The 19,426-nt window shown below is 34.7% G+C and overlaps 1 protein-coding gene across 12 annotated transcripts; it reads left to right on the forward strand.

Annotated features, from left to right (window-relative positions):
• Positions 1 to 785: 785 nt before the first annotated feature.
• exoc7 (exocyst complex component 7) lies at positions 786 to 18,727 on the forward strand. Of its 12 annotated transcripts, XM_051914320.1 has the most exons (22): positions 786 to 983; positions 1,251 to 1,316; positions 1,535 to 1,719; positions 1,885 to 1,990; positions 2,074 to 2,296; positions 2,382 to 2,546; positions 2,751 to 2,762; positions 6,752 to 6,841; positions 7,966 to 8,028; positions 9,967 to 10,112; positions 10,183 to 10,335; positions 10,444 to 10,542; positions 11,874 to 11,936; positions 12,045 to 12,111; positions 12,860 to 12,898; positions 13,807 to 13,872; positions 15,847 to 15,967; positions 16,168 to 16,263; positions 16,343 to 16,406; positions 16,892 to 16,933; positions 18,185 to 18,318; positions 18,414 to 18,727. In XM_051914320.1, the coding sequence occupies exons 1-22, from the start codon at positions 924 to 926 to the stop codon at positions 18,514 to 18,516; spliced, it is 2,163 nt and encodes a 720-aa protein (XP_051770280.1). In that variant the 5' UTR covers positions 786 to 923; the 3' UTR covers positions 18,517 to 18,727. The 12 variants fall into 12 exon arrangements, with proteins under 12 accessions (XP_051770280.1, XP_051770282.1, XP_051770284.1 ...); XM_051914322.1 differs by lacking the exon at positions 12,860 to 12,898; XM_051914324.1 differs by lacking the exon at positions 7,966 to 8,028.
• The last annotated feature ends 699 nt before the right edge of the window (positions 18,728 to 19,426 follow it).

Genomic DNA, 19,426 nt, shown 5'->3' on the forward strand with positions numbered 1-19,426 from the left:
CGGGCCCAGAGCAACTTTTGTACCTTTGGGCTCATGCACTTTCGTTTCCCACGCTCTGTTTGGCTGCTTTTTAAAATTTAATGTTCGATAAGACCTTCCATTTATAACTCTGCAAAGAAGGAATAAAATTCACATTTTTATACAGAAAAAATACTGTATTTTTAATATAGTATTTTTATGTTTTCTTAAATTGCATATACAAATGTGTGTAAAATTACAAAAATAATCTGTAATTAATACAATAACAAAACAGATAATAAAACAGTCAAATTTATTAGCTGTTAGTTTTATATGATATGAAATTATCAGATAAAAAATCAGATATTCTGAGTTTTTTATTTATTATAAAGAAAGCGTTTTCAGCTTTGTCACCATTGTTGAGGTTCATACGCTGAATCTTGATGTCTGTGTGTGTCTACATGATCCTGTCCAAATTATTTCTGCATAATGACTTGAAAACGTTCAAAATATTGAAGCATGACAACATATTCTAGGGCTACTATAATGTGAAATTATTAAATCTAAATAATGTCCTCAGAGATCAGACTCTGGGTGTAACCATCACGATCTGATCAGTGTTCCTTCTCACAACTTTTGCTATTACAAATGTGCTTCAGAAACACACAGTTACAGCAGCCAGAGAAAAACAAAAGTTAAATAGGCAAGGGTCAAGAGCCCAACTAAAGCAAATGCTTACCTTTATTTATTAACTTTATTATTTTGCTGCTATTTGGACTTGTAGGAATTGAATGACGGTTTGAGGACTTTTATTTTGTATATGTTGTGATTCACTTCGCTGCCATCTTGCCGTTTGTGTTGTATTGTTTCCGCTGTCTTCACGTTAATGTAGCAATATTATACTGAATTTATCATTGATCTGGACGGATCCAGCTGTCATTTCCATCACATTTCTGATTGTCAGGATGATCCCGACCGAAGACGCGTCCGCTCGGAAGCGGGAGATCGAGGACAAACTCAAACAGGTCCGTAAAATGAGGAAAAAACAGGAAGAATGAAGAATAACATGAGAATCCCGTGATCAGGGAGCGGATGTTATTAATGTCATTTGCGATAAACTAGACTGAAAATCTGCATGATTGTCATGGAAATAATGTCAGAAAGCATTTTAGAAGCTTAATGATGGAAAAATGATAATGTTATGTTGATAGGGTGTATTAACTTGAGAGTTTATAGCCTAATTTACAGTGTGCATAGATATGGACCTGTATGTTTTTATTTACAATCTTCAGGAGCAAGAAACTCTGTCTTTTATTCGTGAAAGCCTGGAGAAGAGTGATCAGCTCACTAAAGGAATGGTAAGAGATGATCACTTCATATATTTGGTGAAATTGTGTGTTTGTGTCATCCTGATTTTGAGATATAAGATGATAAACACTGAATTTACTGACTTCAGCAGTGTTGTACAGTGATATTTGCTGTGCACATACCATTATCTGCTGTTACATTCATTGTAAATATTGTTTTGTAGTTCATTTTAATGAATGAAGCCATGAATGTGTTTTGATTCTTCCAGGTGTCCATCCTGTCCTCGTTTGAGAGCCGTCTGATGCAGCTGGAGAACTCCATAATCCCGGTTCATAAGCAGACTGAGAATCTGCAGCGACTGCAGGAGAATGTGGACAAAACTCTGTCCTGTATGGATCACGTGATCAGTTACTATCATGTGGCCAAAGACACCGACAAGATCATCCGGGAAGGGTGAGTGTGACCTGAGACTCGTGTTTAGTGCTAGACAAATATATCGGTCAGACGTTATCCACTGACAACTGTAGGCGTTCCCACCATATTTCATTTCCAAAATCAAAACCAAAATACACATATATAAATTAATGTACTCATATCGGTCAATCACTACTCTTGCAGCCCAGCTGGTCGTCTGGACGAGTATCTGGCCTGCATTGCAAAGATCCAGAAGGCCGTGGAGTATTTCCAGGACAACAATCCCGACAGTCCTGAGCTCAACACAGTGGTACGTTCCTCATCCTCTCACAAACTCCTCACTCTCCTTCAGTTTGAATGAAACATTCATCAGCGAGGGCTGTCGTGTTGCAGAAAGCTCGTTTCGAGAAAGGAAAGGAGCTGCTGGAGGCGGAGTTTCGCAGCCTGCTGACGCGGTACAGTAAACCGGTGCCGCCCGTCCTCATCCTGGACGCCATTGGAGGAGACGAGGACATGGAGGTGCAGGAAGACGTTATGCTGGAGCACCTGCCCGAAGCCGTGCTGCAGGACATCATCTGCATCTCTGCCTGGCTGGTGGAGTACGGACGCAACCAAGGTGGACACACGCAAACGATTTTCTCTTAGACGTATATCTCAAGGATGTTTGAAATCTCATGTTGTCTGTTTTTTTTTATCTGCAGACTTCATGAACGTGTATTTCCAGGTCCGATCCAGTCAGCTGGATCGGTCCATCAAAGGTTTGAAGGAGCATTTCCGTAAGAACAGCGCCAGCTCTGCCATCCACTCCCCCGCCGTACAGACCAAACGCAAGGAGACGCCCACTAAGAAGGCTCCGAAAAGACCAGGTCAGTGACCTTTAACCCTTGACCTCACCAGATCGGGTCTCTTTGGGTTCCTGATGGATCGCGATCAGGTGTATCTGTCTTCCATGACCTCATTTCCTGTCGAGAGTTCTCCTCTTTTCCTATTCCTAGTGTGTGTTCTCACTAACCGTCTCCTCTCCTCTGCCCGTTTCTCTTCTCTGTCTCACTCGTGTCTGATGATGTCAGTCTACATCCCAGGTAAAGTTGCAGCTGTATTGTGTGACGTGTCCATTGCTTGCTTCTGTTCGCAGAGCCAGAGCTTCACATTACACACACACACACACACACACACACATATACATGCGACAGATCAGGATTCATTGTGTCCATGAATGGCCTGTTAACATGCAACGCAACCGTTTTTCACTAGTAAAATTTGCTGGCCAAATACACCCAAAAATTATACACACAGAGCGTGACACAAACTTTTATTTTGATGGGAAAAAATGGCCTTTGTGGTGAACCAAAAAAGAATTATACTACCATTCAAAAGTTTGGGGTCAGTAAGATTTTTTTTTTTAATGTTTTTGAAAATACTGTAAAAAAAAAAAAAAAAAAAAAAATGAATTTAATATTTTAAATTAAACTATGTACTTTATTAAATAAATATATTTAAATTTAATATATTTAAATTAAATTATTAAATATAATTATTACAGAGTATCTTCTCCTCACCAAGGCTGCATTTATTTGATCAAAAACACAGTTAAAACTGTAATATTGTGAAATATTATTACAATTTAAAATATCTGTTTTCTATGTGAATATATTGTAAACTGTAATTTATTCCTGTGATCAAAGCTGAATTTTCAGCATCATTACTCCAGTCTTCAGTGTCACATGATCATGATTTGATGCTCAAGAAATATTTATTTTTTAACATTTATTAATGTTTAAATGTTTATTAATATTTAAAACAATTGTGTTGCTTCATATTTCTGTGGAAACTCTCATATATTTTTTCAGGATTCTTTGAACAGAAAGTTCAAACTAACATCATTTATTTGAAACAGAAATCTTTTGTAATATTTTAAATGTCTTTATAGTTATTATTGATCCATTTAATGCATCCTTGCCAAATTAAAAATATTTTAAGCATTTAAAAAAAAATCTTACATACCCCAATTTGCACTTAATGGTCCTCATTCATTAAAAACAAGCAGAACAACTTTTTCTAAAATCTTTACACAGCCATTTTTGTCTTTGCTGCATTCAGCTCGATATTTAAATACTTTATCGGACCGTTGTTGCATAAATTGTCGTGCAAATCAAATGGCAATTTATTTAAGAATAGTTTTATGAACGATTTGGACAGAAATCCTTCTATTCATGTTTCTTAAAGGTGAGTAAGCAATTTCTGAGAAATATTTGAAATCACCAAAATAAACACGCCCCTACCCAAAAGGATCACACCCCTATTTTGATAGCTCCGCCCCCAACACACTATGCAACACAGGCACCTCCCCCTCCATGAGTGGACACGCCCCTTACTGCTGATTGGCTACAAGTGTGTTTTGGCGCTCAGTCTGATCCACTTTCAACAGTGTTTCTCAAAAATTGCTTACTGCACCTTTAAATGAGGCCCAATGTGAAAAGGTCTTTACACACACACACACACACACACACACACACACACACACACACAGTAGTGATAGACTGATATACCAGCCAGGCTTTGTTCATTTTCATATTATTATTCTTAATCAGGTTAGTATTTTAAGCTGTATAGCAGACGCTTTCCTTCCTGTCTGTTGGAACGGTGTATCAGTTTGAAGCGCTTTGTACAGTCTTGCACAGTGGTGTTAGTGTATTTTCTCTGTGTGGAGGGCTAATTTTGTCTGCTAACAGCACTGTATTGCTATGAAATGTCTCAACAGTGAGAAAGGAAGTTCTTTGTTTTCTACTAACACTGACTGCATGCGCACAGCTCCACCACACGGAGGCGCTGTGACTGTTCAGCCCTAACTAACAGACTGCCAGTGTCTTTGTCATTCCTGAAGAAACATCTACTGCACTTAACTGCTTATTAAAGGGGTTAATCACATTTTCTTTGATATTTTGATCTTTGTATTATTTATTATTATTTGTACGATTTAGTTCATCGTACTATGAAAACATTTTAATCTGCAAGAACGGCTCTTTCACAAATTTTCATGATTATGACGTCAGTTAGGAGCTGATTCATTTTTGGTCATCCTTCTTTACATGTCAACACACATATTTAAAGTTTAGCCAGTCATGATAGAGCTCATTTACATATTTAAGTTAATAACAGCATTTCCAGTGAAAAATGAAATGATGCCAGGAAACTTTAACAAAGATATTGTGGAAAACTAATATGATAAAAAATGATGATATGACCCCTTTAAGACACGCCTTTTGTTTTAGCCGCACAATGACTCTCACATGTTTAACTCTGTGTTCAGTATAAGTTTATGATGCTAATAGGTTTCAGATTGTTGTGATGTTTGGCAGCGGCTGATGCTTTGAGCAGCGCTAATATTAATGACTGTATTAACATCACTGTTCATGACACAATGCTGTAGTTTAATAGCTGTGATTGATTAACCGTTGTATTTTCTCCTCAGTGTGTTTGACGTGTTCTTTCTGTTTAGTTGTAGACGTTTTGATGATATGTGATGTGATGTTTGAGTGCACTGCAAGCGTGCTGTAGCGTGTGTGTGCGTGCGTGTGTGTGCGTGCGTGTGTGTGCGTGCGTGCGTGTGCGTGCGTGCATGTGTGTGCGTGCGTGCGTGTGTGTGTGTGTGTGCAAGGTCCAAAATTAACTTTTTGCCACTCCTGCTAATGACGAGTCAATTGAGAAAGTCTACCAGCTATAAATAAGTATTAAGTATTTTTACACACCAATAAACTTTGGTAAAATTTTGCATTATTTTTATTAAAAATATATATTTGTCATTATGCTAATATTTTTAATAGTAATTTGTGGTATCATATACAAGTCTTTTTATGACATCCTGATTTGTGTTATATTTTTGTTTTGGTTGCTTAATGTGAGTTTACTTTTAAACATAATTATTTTCCTTTTTTTTTTTTATTACAATGAAAAACAAAAACAAATATCAACTAAATAAAACATAAAACACTTCATTATAATAATAACATGCCAATAAACAAAACAAAAAAAAAATCATTCTACCTTTTCTACCAAAAATAAGCAAATAACAATTACTAACTAAATGAAAAGTAAATAAATTCCACTTTACATTTCAGAATAAAGGCACATTTATTTTTTTTATTTTTTTTCCCCTAGCAAATTATAATGTTTTAGGTAAATTGGTTGTAAATTCGAATCTTAATTTAATATTTTAAAATTTTAAGTTTCCAAGATTTGATGGTGAAGTTAAAAATCGTTCAAACACATGCAAGTCACAACAAATGTTTTCTTTAAGATACTTTTTGTATATTTTTAATTTGCTCATGTCAGGTTATGCCAATGTGGTCAGAAAAATAATCTTTATTCAAAGGGAAAACCAGTTTATTTTTCTGACCCCATTGGCAGATGTTTTTTCTTGTTTAAGCATGAATTCACTTCATTTTTCCAGCAATTTCTCAGAAAACAAGACTTCTTATCTAATGTCATTTTGCATCTCAAGTAACTGTATCTTGATTTAGAGGGATAGTTCACCCAAAGATGAAGATTCTGTCATTATTTACTCACCTTCAAACCTGTATGAGTTTCTTTCTTCTGTTGACGTATGGCTACCGTCAGCCGTCTTCAAAATATCTTCTTCTGTGTTCAGCAGAAGAAAGAAACTCATACAGGTTTGGAACAACTTGAGGGTGAGTAAATGATGACAGAAGTTTCATTTTTGGGTGAACTATCCCTTTAAGAATGTTCAGATATTTGCACTGGAAACAAGAAAATCCCTTGTGATGATAAAGTTACCATCAAACAGGAACTGCCGTTTATTTCTGTAACTCTCATTTGCCGTTTGTCAGAGGTTAACGTTGGACCGTGTGATTGTGACAGCTGTGGTGTGCTTTAGTCACGGAGGGATCTGGAATTTCTCTCAGTTGTTCCTCTGGTGTCGGTGAACAGGGTTTCAGACGCCCTTCCTCTTCCTCTACCTCACGGTGTCTTCCTCTGTTTTCCTCCTTGAATACCCTGCTACTATCCCCCCTTCTCTGTCTCTTTCTCTCTATTTCGGTGTTGATGGGAGCAGGCACGATCCGTAAGGCTCAGAATCTGCTCAAACAGTACTCTCAGCATGGCCTGGATGGAAAAAAGGGTTCTAACCTCACTCCTCTGGAAGGTAAAGCAAGCTGTCTTTCTGGTTTCCTTCCCTCTCTACGTTTTCTCTCACTTTTGCTGTGTTTTTGAACTGTTGTTCCTGCGTTTCGGTAAACAACAGTCGGAGAAAACAGAAACTTGTGGGCTGCAGTGGTTTTGCCTTCGGCCTTAGGATGGTGAGAGAGAGAGAGACCTTCCTGTATGCCATTGTTTGTCCATATTCTTTTAATATTATATATAGTATATTTACAATCAACAACAATGTGGATTTAAATAAAGGTGACATTCCAATTTACATAAGGAGTTGAAAACATGGCGATGAACAGCAGCATTTAACTAAATTTTGCCACGTACATTGCCACAATATTTTGCAGAACATGTAAAATATGTTGCAAGAACTTTGACTTATTGATGTATTGTTTTTTGCTTTAAAAAAAAGTTGATAATTAACTGCCGTCATGTCTGATATCAAACTATTAGTGTTGTTATTGTTAACTAAAACTTTTAAAAATTGTTTTTGTTCATTGAAATAAATGCAAAATAAAATAAATAGATAAAAAAAACCTAGAAAATATTAGATAGAAAAAATTGAATGAATAAAATAAGTTGCATTTTACTAAAATTAATTAAAACAGAAATGTATAAATGAAAGCTAAATATTTTCTTATTTAAAAAAAATAAAAATGACAAAAGCACATAAAATTACTAAAACATTCAAATGAAAACTAAAAATATAAAAAGCTAATTCAAAATAATAATGTTTAAGCAAAATTGTAAAATTAAGTGTAATTATTCATTAGTTAATTATTAATTTATTAATTAAATTATAATAGTATATTAAAATCTTTTCGAAATCTGAATTTTCCAAATTATTCTGTTGCACTTTTCCAAGTAGGAAGTTGACTTTTTGAGTTGCAAAAGGATGAGTGTGGCAGCAGGAAGACTGCTCTTTATTTTCTCTCAAACCATCGCTGTTTCCCATAAGTCTCTGTGCTTTGCTGGGTCCATTGGTGCACTTAGAAACCCCACTAACATCCTAAAACAAGTGGCCTTTGCTTTTGTGGGGGCGGGTTGAGCTTGTTCAACACTCCCTCTATAACCTGGGGAGAGTGACCCAGGTCATGTGACTATATCCTAACCAATCAGGTTTGGATCATGACCTACGTGGGGTTAAGCTCCTGTCTGACGACAAGCATGGGGCGGCCACAGGTGAGTCTGACCTAAAAGATTCAATACAAGTTACTCTGATTAAAAGTATTTTTGTGTTCAAAACAAGCAATAGGAAATGATGTTGACTTATCCTTGTGAAATGATGTGATTTTATTAGTCTCATGTGAACACAAAATCTTGTGGCTTTATGTTCAAAATAATGTGTGTTTTAATGATTATCCAGGTGGGTTTTAGTGTTTCTACAAACTGAGGGCTGAGTCTAAATTATTTTCGGTCATGATCAACAGTATGTCAAAGATGCTGATGTTGTAAGAGCTTTGATTTTAAAGCTTTAAACCCTAAACGTTTGTTTAAGAGAGGTTAAAGCAGAGCTGGAGGGTTTTAAAGGAAAATCAAGCAATTTTAATATCGGTCTCATCGGCGTAGGCTCAAGTGTCTTATATCGTTGGAATCCTTGGCTCAAGATGGACAGAATGCTTCGAATTTGTTGTTCTGTGAAATTTTTGGATATTTTGTTTTTTTTTGAAAAACCTACTTTTGCGAACTAGTCCTAGGTTTTTGACCCGATCGGAACCAAACCAGTGCAGCAAGATTCTCTGGAGTCTGATTGTCAATAATTATATAAAAAAAAAAAGTTGAAATTTCGATTCACGGTCTCTAAGGGCCGCCAAAACATTCAAAGTGGGCGGAGCCTCTTTTACTAAAATTACTATAACTTGTAAACGGAATGAGATATTTTCACCAAATTTGGCACACCTATGTAAGAGCTCATTCTGTGGTCGCGTGAAAAAGGATGCGGCGATTGGCCACTTGTTGGCGCCATAACAGGAAAAAAACTTGAAAATGGCTATAACTACTTCACCGTTAGTCCGATCGACTTGAAGATTGGCATGCAGTGTCTTTGTCCAAGGTGCCATGACTGTCTATGAGGACATTGATGTATCTCAAAAAACGTGTCTGTCATCGGCCAATGGATTTTGAGCAGATTTATGAGAAATTCGAAAGAAATCGGCCACCAGGGGGTGCCTTCGCGTTTTCACGTACGTAAAGGATCGTGTATCGCACGATTTTTCGCACACGCCCATGACATTCATACCACATGGTAGAACTCCTCATTCTGAGCAGCTTTGCCTCTAGGACCGCCGCTGTCCATCGAATCATTCGTTAAATATTGGAGATTATTTCAAAAACCAACTTTGGTGAACTAGTCCTAGGTTTTCAGCTCAACCTCGATAACTGTTAAAAAGCTTTCCTATGGTAAATTGCCTGTATTTGCTGTAAATAGTCTTTTCCATCTATGACCGAGATCATTACAGGCTTGCTAATTAAAACATTATACCTTTTTACGCATGTGCTGAAAGCCCTTAAAACGCTTGAACCCTGATAATTGCTGCTCGCAGCTATATTTTGTTTTTAATTATCATTTAGCAATATCATTTCAGAAACCATATTCAATGAAAGAATTGAAATCGGCAAATTTAAACGATCAATCACTCTTTGTAGGTTTTTGGTCTCATATTGATCTATTTTATTTAAAGCTCTAGTTATTTAAAGCACCAGACAGAATTGCAGAAATATTGACTCAGTCAGTTATCAAATATAAAGTCTGCTGTGTTTCAAACTAATCAATAGTCCTGCTGCATTAGCATTTTTGCATTTGGCAGATGCTTTTGTCCACAGTGACTTGCATTGCTTTTTAAGGCATACATTTGATCAACTCATGCATTCCCCTGGGAATCGAACCCATGACCTTGGCGTTGCAAGCGCCATGATCTACTGTTTGAGTTACAGGAAAAACGCATGCCATTGGTTGAGCAAGTGTTAACATTCCAGGCCCCTCAGATTTTAACTCTGTTTGGTTTCCTTCCTGTTTAGATATTATCATATCATCCATATTTCAAAATGAGTGTATTTGAATATTGTTTTTCTTGAGATCTTTTACAGGTGTGTGTGTGTGATTGTGTGTGTTCTTCTCAGGGAAGGATGACGTGTTGGACATTGAGATTGATTCGTACATCCACTGCATCAGTGCGTTTGTGAAGCTGGCTCAGAGCGAGTACGCTTTACTGACCGAGATCATTCCCGAGCATCACCAGAAAAAGACCTTCGACTCGCTCATACAGGTCCGTGCAGATCACTGCTGTGTGTTTATATGGTTCCCGTATGTGTGTGTTTAATTTTATGTCATTGCAGGAGGCATTGGATAATTTGATGTTGGAAGGCGATAACATCGTCTCAGCGGCACGCAGAGCCATTATGAGACACGATTACTCCGCCGTGCTGACCATCTTCCCCATCCTGCGCCACCTCAAACAGACCAAACCGGACTTTGACACCACACTACAGGTGAAAGAGAGAAAGAGTACACGCATATGAAATGATATACAATTTTGCACTGGATTTTGTTGGCACGGTGTCATAGCTGATGATGTCATGTCCTGTGTTGTGGTGCAGGGAACAGCTGCCAGCACCAAGAACAAGCTCCCAGCGCTCATCACCTCTATGGAGACCACCGGAGCTAAAGCACTTGAGGAGTTCGCTGACAGCATTAAGGTAACTGCTGACTGCAGTGTAATGATCAATCTGCGTTTCCCAAAAGGATCATAAGCCTAAGTTGATTGTAGAACCATTGCCACCAGTGATCTCTACGATCAACTTAGGCTTGCGATGCTTTTGGGAAACGCAGCCCAGAGCTCTGCCAAGGCTGCAAACCCCAGAATGGCCGGTGTCTGTGCAGAATGTTTATTGTGCTTATTGCTTATTTGCTTATTGTGGCAATAATTAACTGATAATGTCACATTTACTTGGAGAAAATAAGAAAATAAACCCTGGCCTGGAGCAGAGCGAAGTCTTAAGCGACCATCTAGCTCCGGGTCACATGAACATCCACCTTTTAATGTATTAATTTATGTAATTTTAGTATAATTAATATTATTTAATTTATTATTTTTATATTTCATTTAAATATAATGAAATATAGCTTAATTATTAGTATTATTAAATGTAATTAATAATTAATTATCCATTTTATTAATTATTCAAAAATATTTATGATGTAATGTAATATAAAATATTCAATTATTTAATTTTATATATATATATATATATATATATATATTAGATGTAATTAATAATTAACTATGAATATTATTTAATATATTTTTCATTTAATATAAAAATATGAAATTATATATATATATATATATATATATATAAATTTTATATAAATTATTTAATTTAAATCTATTTAAATCTAAATTATTATTAATTAAAAATATTATTTATATATTATTAATGTAATTTTATTATAATTAATATTATTTAATGTATTATTTTATTTCATTTTAAAGCTTTATCATTAGTATAATTATTATTAAATGTAATTAATAATTAATTTTACATTTTATTAATTATTTGAAAATATTTCATTTAATATTTTATATATATATATATATATAAAATCAATGTAATTAATAATTAATTATGAATATTATTTAAAATATTTTTCATTTAATATAAAATATTAAATTATTATATATATATATGTATAAATGTATTATTTTATTTAAATTTAAATCATTAATTATTATTAATAATAAAAGTGATAAATTAATTCTAAATAATAATTAATTCTAAAATAAAAAATAGTATTTATGATTTAATTTAATATAGAAATAATCTAAAATTATTAAAAATATATTATTTTTATATTACATTCAATATAAACAATAGTTTTAATGCAATTAATGTAAGTATTTATAATGAATTATTAATTACATTTATTATTATTAATAACGATAATAATATAATATATAAATAACGATAATCATTTTAATAATGGTTATTTTTATATTCTGATAATGTGAGTTTCTCTACTTTAACAGAACGATCCAGATAAAGAGTACAACATGCCGAAAGACGGGACCGTACATGAACTCACAAGCAATGTAAGATCTCTTCACTGCCCATTTTAGTACATTAAAATACTACTAATAGTAGTAAATAGTTGTAAAACCAGACAAAGATGCTCTTTTTCTCTCATTGTTTCTCCTCAGGCCATCCTGTTCCTGCAGCAGCTGTTGGATTTCCAGGAAACCGCAGGGGCGATGTTGGCCTCTCAGGGTAAAGCACAAACACGGTCATGTACACATTAAAAACAGACATATTAGATCCAATAGATATATCTGAATTATAAATCTGCCATTCTGCAGTGAGCTGAAGATTGTTTGTAGTTAAAGAGCAGATGTGAGCTCTATGTTGGACAGCTGAGATGTCTGTTTTTATCACATTAATGTTCATAACACAATCCCCACAGACCGCCATCCTCACCCTCCTGTCTCCTTGTTTGTCATCTTTTCACATTTCCTGTGGTCTGCATTTCCTTTTCCTTCGGTTTTCCTGAAGTCGCTCATTCTGAGATCATATTTGGAAAGCAAATTCAACCATTTTCAGCTTCTCTGCTGTTGTTTTCCCTGACCCATCTCTCTCCACCCTGCAAGGGTGCACTAGATAATAATGATTTAGCCTCTAAATTGCAGAATTCTGCTCAAAGTACCATTTTGGCAATCAACTACTATCTAGAGTTGGATCTGCTAAGCAGTCTTGCCTTATGGTCAGTGAAAATGGTCAGAAACTAAATATGTCCTCTACCGTTCATGTTCACAGCAGTGCATGCCACTCTGTAGCTCCTCCCACTGGATTCTCAGCCCCGCCCACTCACCTCTGCTTCTGTCACATGATCTTGCTCTCCCACCCTGGCTGGCCATCAGTGGTTAAGCTCTACACTAACAGAACTATTTTAACTTCTTGCCCTTTGCCTCTTTCTCTTGTTCTCTTTCTCTCTCTGTTCTGCTTTGCTTCTGCCCTGTAGTACTCGGGGACACTTACAATATTCCTTTAGACCCCCGAGGTAAGAGCCACGCGGATGAGTAGAGCGGGACTCCTCCGACTTTACAGGCAACATGAAACCTGAACTGACTCGCTTTACTTTCTTAATACATGATCTGTCGATGCTCGTTATTCTGAAGTAAAAAGCGTTTCACTAAGTATGATGGGTAAAAAGCACTTCATGTTGACTAGTATTTTGTATAAATAATGTAGAACGGGATTGATTTTGTCTATTGGGATTTGATTGCATGCATACAGTGGGGTAAAATATTATTAGTTAATGTCATTTTGCCCTCATCATGTGGCCTTAATTAAATCAGCAGAAAGTAACAATTGTTTCAGACAGAGATTTTGATAACACATCAAAATCATTCACAATATGACCAGAAACATTTATTATGAATGTAAACGAGTCTGATTTGATTTCATGTTGACTTCAAACCCATAACTGTCTTTCTGAATCGCTTACTGTACTTGCTTTTTAGTCATGCAGATGTTTCTGAAAGAGTTGCAGGCTTTAAATATGGTGTTTATGATGTTTTCCAGGAACTTTTGTTTGTGCTGAATCACATAATCTGTCTGTAGAAAGTTTCATCTGATGTTATTGGATCTGAGGATCTTCATATCATCCCCTGTAGCGAACAGGATATGAAACAATAATTAAGATGTATAGAATGTTAAAGCATGAGCTGTAATTTAATCTGAGGCAAAATCAGTTCAGCTGATCTGAGACCAGTTTCTCTTCTCAGAGAGTGAGTGTATAGAAGTGTATGTTATGCATGTAAGGTCAGATTAGATTCAATCTAAGCATCTAGTTTATGAATGATTTAGATTCAGAGGTTGACAGAATGGCTCGGACAGAAGGAAGTGAGATTTTTCTGTATGTTAAACAAATGAACGCTGTTGAAATGTGTCTCTTGTCATTTTCAGAGAGCAGTTCATCCGCCAGCAGCTACAGTTCAGAGTTCAGTCGAAAACTACTGAGCACATACATCTGTAAGACTCACACACACACACACACACACAAATAACTGTTTCAAAAGGGTCATATCATGCATTTTTACATAAGCTTTTCCCTCAGGTCATCTTAAAATGTTAGTAAAGCTTTTTCTTGATCATTTTCCGCTGTCTGATCTCTCTGAGTTGCAGACGTTCAGAATTGTCAGCCCATTTTCATTAAATGCTCTTGTTTTTGATTGAAGAGGAAGTTTTGAGTCCTGAAAGTTACAGGATTTTTTCATAATCATCAAAATCGTTTATATCTAAAGATCACATAAAATTTGATTCCTAATGATAGGAGCCCCTTTAAAGGATTAGTTCACTTTCCAATTAAAATTTCATGATAATTTATTCACCCCCATGTCATCCAAGATGTTTATGTATTTCTTTCTTCAGTCGAAAAGAAATGAAGGTTTTTGAGGAAAACATAGGGAAAGCGTAGGACATACAGCGTAAGCTTTTTGAAGAATACGAAAGTGCGGTTTTGGCGGAACCACTTGAAGGCGATCATTTGTTTATATAAAGTATATACATTTACATTTTTTTTAGAAAATGACCGATCGTTTCTCTAGATAAGACTCTTATTCCTCGTCTGGTATCGTTTAAAGCCTTTTGAAGCTGCACTGAAACTATAATTTTGACCTTCAACCGTTTGGAGATCAATGAAGTCCACTATATAGAGAAAAATCCTCGAATGTTTTTCTCAAAAACCTTAATTTCTTTTTGACTGAAGAAAGAAGGACATGGACATCTTAGATGACATGGGGGTGAGTAAATTATCAGGAAATTTTAATTTAAAAGTGGACTAATCCTTTAAGTGTGCACTGATTATTTTAATGTATTGCCTTTAAAAAACAAAACATCTTACTAAAGATATGTTTGTGTTTAGTAGTAGTAATACAGTATATTAAAAAAAATTGTGTTCGGTGTTGTAATTATTAACTAAAACTATAAAAACAAAAATACGTTAATTGAAATACATCTAAAATAAAATATAAATACTAGATTAAAAACTTATAATAAGAATGTTTCCTTAGACTTACTAAAACTGAAGTAAAAATAAATTAAAGCTAAATAAAAATACTTAAATTCAACTAAATATTAATTCAGTATAATAGTAAATAATAATTGTGGTAACAGGGGCCCTGTTACCACAACTTAAATAAATGCATGATTGCAAGTTAAAAATTCTAATTTATTGTTTTAATTAAGACTTTAATTAAGTTGCAAACATTATTTTGTTGAGTTCTGTTGACATAATAATGTTGATCATCACATCAACTTAATATCATCTGTAATTTAAACTCAAATTTCTGCATTAATTGACTTTTTTTTAGGTATTTTTAGGTTGTAGTAACTTAATAAAATTGTCTTGATAACTTCAAAAATTAGGCAGTGGAATTCTAGTTCCCAGCATGCTTTGCATAGGACTGGATAAGGAGAATAAATGTTGAAATTAAGTGTTAATTTATTTGTTTTTAGTGAAGGGAAAGACCTGTTTGTGTTTAATGCTGTTATGTTTGACGTTTCTGTAATGTTGAAGTTTTTGTGGTTACTTGAAGAGTAGATACATGAAGGTAAACACTATCAGCAATGACTGCGCTAATGCCAGTGACAAGTAATACCTTGTTCAAGAAATATACATGGTTAATAAGTTATGTTAGCGTGTGCTATGATAACTGTTGATTTGAACTGAAATAGATCAGATTAATTGATTCCAGGGCTACAACTCTGATAGTTTGAGCGACTTAATTTTTTTTTTGAGTAATCAACTTAAAAATGTGTGTTTATGCTACAAATTTTTAAGTTCCTCTAACTCAGTGTAGCTTGTTGGTTGAACGTAAATTCACTTAAAGATGTTATAACTCAAAAAAACTGATAAACTGTTGCGTTCATTTTTTTTGTTGAGCCAACACATCGTTTTAAGAGTGTAGATAAATAGATGATGTTTTTGTGCTCCTCTGTTTGTAGATAAAGTCCTCGGTAACCTGCAGCTGAATCTGTCAAACAAAGCTAAAGTGTACGAAGATCCGGCCCTGCGAGCCGTCTTCCTCCATAACAACTACAACTACATCCTGAAATCCCTAGAGAAGTGAGTATATGGACTGATTCATTCAGTTAATTTGAACAGGTTCAGTTCACTGATCAATCAGACACTGGAACATACCACTTACTAGCCAATCAGAGGACAGATGTTTTCTTCCTCATTTAATATTTATATATGAGTTTTTCCTAAAATAAGTCACATTACCAAAGTAAAATGAGTTGTGAGTGCTGTTTCCTGTTGTGCAGGTCTGAGTTGATTCAGCTGGTTGCTGTGACTCATAAGAAGGTGGAGACTTCATACAGAGAGCTGATCGAGCTGGAGATCCAGAATTATCAGCGCAGGTAAAACAGCATGATCCAAATGCAAGAACCGTCCTGTAATGACACAATGAATGACCTTCTGACCTTCACTCACATACAGCTGGCTGAAGGTCACGGAGCATCTGACTGAGAGAAACATCCCAGCGTTCCAGCCTGGAACCAAAGTAAGTAGATCTCCCTGAGATTGTAGTCTTGAGTTTTCTTCCGGGAACGAACACGTCGCAATATTCCTCATTTTAATAATTCATATGCAAAATAAAGGGGCGGGGCCTGGTTGAGTTAGTTAGTAGTGTGTTGAAACTGGCGGTTATGGTAAGGGGCGGGACATTTCCCAATCAGAGCACATTGTGCTTTTCAGAAGGAGGGGCTTCATAGAGACAGGAACTAAACAGAGCGTTACTGACAGACTGGGAAGAGAGGAGCTGCAACAATGGAGAATATGAGGAAAATAATCAACCTGTTCTAGTAGAGCCCAAAAACAACATCAAGACTTTGAAAAAGCATAACATGACCTCTTTAATGCTTTATTATATGGCCGCTCTGATGCAGTTTGGAACTTATTTTTTAAGCTTTTGTTATAAATGCTTTTGTTTGGTTCATCATTAAATGATCTCCGTTTAACCCTTCTCTGATGTTTTTGCATGAGCAGCTGAAAGACAAGGAGCGACAGATCATCAAGGACAAGTTCAAGGTGAGAGAGATTCATTCTTTAACCCTTATAGGGTCTTTGGGGTCTTTTTTATACCCCAAACTGACGTTTGCTAAAGTTAAAAAAAAAATGTTCTCTTTGTCCAAATGACATGAAACTTTGTACAGTGGTTAACACTTTCTAGATCTACAAATAAAAAAAAAAATTGGAGTGATATCTTGTTTTTATTTTAGTGTAGAAAAAAAAGTCACACTCAGGGTCTCCAGAGACCCCAGGCAACAAAATGTAATTTTGTAACAAAATAATTTTACTCTGTTTATTAATGTTTTTACTTCATATTTGTGCAGTTTTTGGAGGATTTATCAAATCTTTTAAATTTATATAAATATTTTGTTGAATAGGTTTTTATACAAAAACAACAAAATTCATAAATTCTTATTGAAAAACTGATTTTTTTTTTCAGTACAAAAAATACAAAACTTTGACAAAAAGTAACTTTTATTGTTATAATTGTGATTTTATAATATTTAGATATGAATCAAACTGAAAAATACTTGTGAAAAGATGTCTTTCAGTTAGACAAATAGCTCATAGCAAATAGTGGAGGTCTGCAGCCATTTACTGGTAAAAGTGATCATTTTTTTACGTTTAAAACTGCATTTTCCAAAAGATGGGCAAAAATCTTACACTAAACCATGTCAAATTATCCATGTTATCCCCGTGAATGAAAGTCAGAAATGTGGGTCTTTTATGAAGTGTATTTTACATAAAAAGCTGTTTTTGTATAAAACCTATTTAAAAAATATTTTTTAATTTATTTATATAAATTTAAAAAATATGATAAATCCTCCAAAAACTGCACAAATGTGGAGTAAAAACATTAATAAACAGAGCAAACATAAACAAAAATTATTTTGTTACAAAATTATGTTTTGTTGCCTGGGGTCTCTGGAGAACACCCCAAACGAAGACCACACAAGGGTTAAACTTATATATGTATATATATATAGGGTTAAACAACTGTATCATATCTGATGCATTAATTTTTAAAGCCTCTGAATGATCAAAATCCCCTGATGAACACAATCTCCTACAGTCCTTCTGTCATCTGATCAATAGCAAGTTTTTAGCAAAATATGATACTCAATAATAAACACATATGCAGTCTTTTCTATTTTGTCTAAAGGTTCAATAAAACTTAAGATCTATTACTTCATATGTCAGACGGTTTGTTTGCTCTGTCTGCATCATGATCTCGTGTTGAGAGTGTGTGTGTGTTTGTGTGTGTTTCAGGGTTTTAATGAGGGTCTGGAGGAACTGTGTAAGATCCAGAAGGGCTGGGCGGTTCCTGATAAAGAGCAGCGTGACGCCATCAGACAGGCCCAGAAGAGAGTGGTTTCAGAGGCTTATAGAGCCTTCCTTCAGCGGTGAGACTTTCACATTCATGCATCACCAACCAATGGGTTCATATCTGATGTGTGATATACAGATCATGTTTATATGCTAATCTTTGTTTTTACAGATGTGCAAACATTTCATTCACCAAAAACCCAGAGAAATATCACCGATACGCCCCGGAGCAGGTGGAAGAAATGATTGACAAGCTCTTTGACACTTCGGCCTAGGCCACGCCCACTCCTTCACCATAGCAACAGAGTCTCCGGTTTCACTTTGCGACAAACATGATTCTTTCCCCTCTAAGACGTCTGCTTCAAAACACACCACTCAACTGGACCGTCATTGTTCGGTTTTGCTTGTCTTTTTTGTATAAATGTATTTATGTAAATGTTTTTTGGGGATTTAACTGCAATAAATAAATAGAATTCACTCCTGAAACCTCTGCTTCAGGTTTCTTTAATTCAACATCTTATGAGACTATGGTGGTGATATATGTTTTTAAACAACATTGTTTTAAAAATAATTATATATATATATATATATTTGTTTAAAAATATTTTTATTATTATTTTTACTTTTTAATAATTAAAGTATATATTTGAATTACTTGGTTTAAAAATATTGTTTATTATTTTCAATATAATTATTATATATTTTATTTTTACTCATATATATTTAAAATAGTTTTTTATTTTATTTTTATTTTACTTTTTAATTAAAATACATATATAGAATTACTTAGTTTAAAAATATTATTTATTGTTATTTTGTTTTACTTTTTAATAAAATTTATTTGAATTACTTTAAAAAAAGCTGTTTATTTTTTTGTATTTTCATTATTATATATTTTTACTTTTTAGTCATTTATTTATTTACATATATATATATATATATTAATTACACTTTTTAATAATTAGTTGACATTAACTGTCAACGTGTTCCACTAATGCTGATCAAAACCCAATATTTTTTGTCTTGCAAAAGTCTTCAAATGATTGTGCAGTTTCACCTACATCCTGTTTGTTTTGCATCCGTCAGAGATGATGAACTCCGCTCTTCATCCGCTCAGTCAGTCGGGTGTGGAGCTCCATTTTTAACCATCACGTTTTCAAAAGCCTTAATCACTGACCTAAAATC

Source organism: Ctenopharyngodon idella, chromosome 12 (genome assembly GCF_019924925.1).
Source record: "Ctenopharyngodon idella isolate HZGC_01 chromosome 12, HZGC01, whole genome shotgun sequence".
NCBI lineage: Eukaryota > Metazoa > Chordata > Actinopteri > Cypriniformes > Xenocyprididae > Ctenopharyngodon > Ctenopharyngodon idella.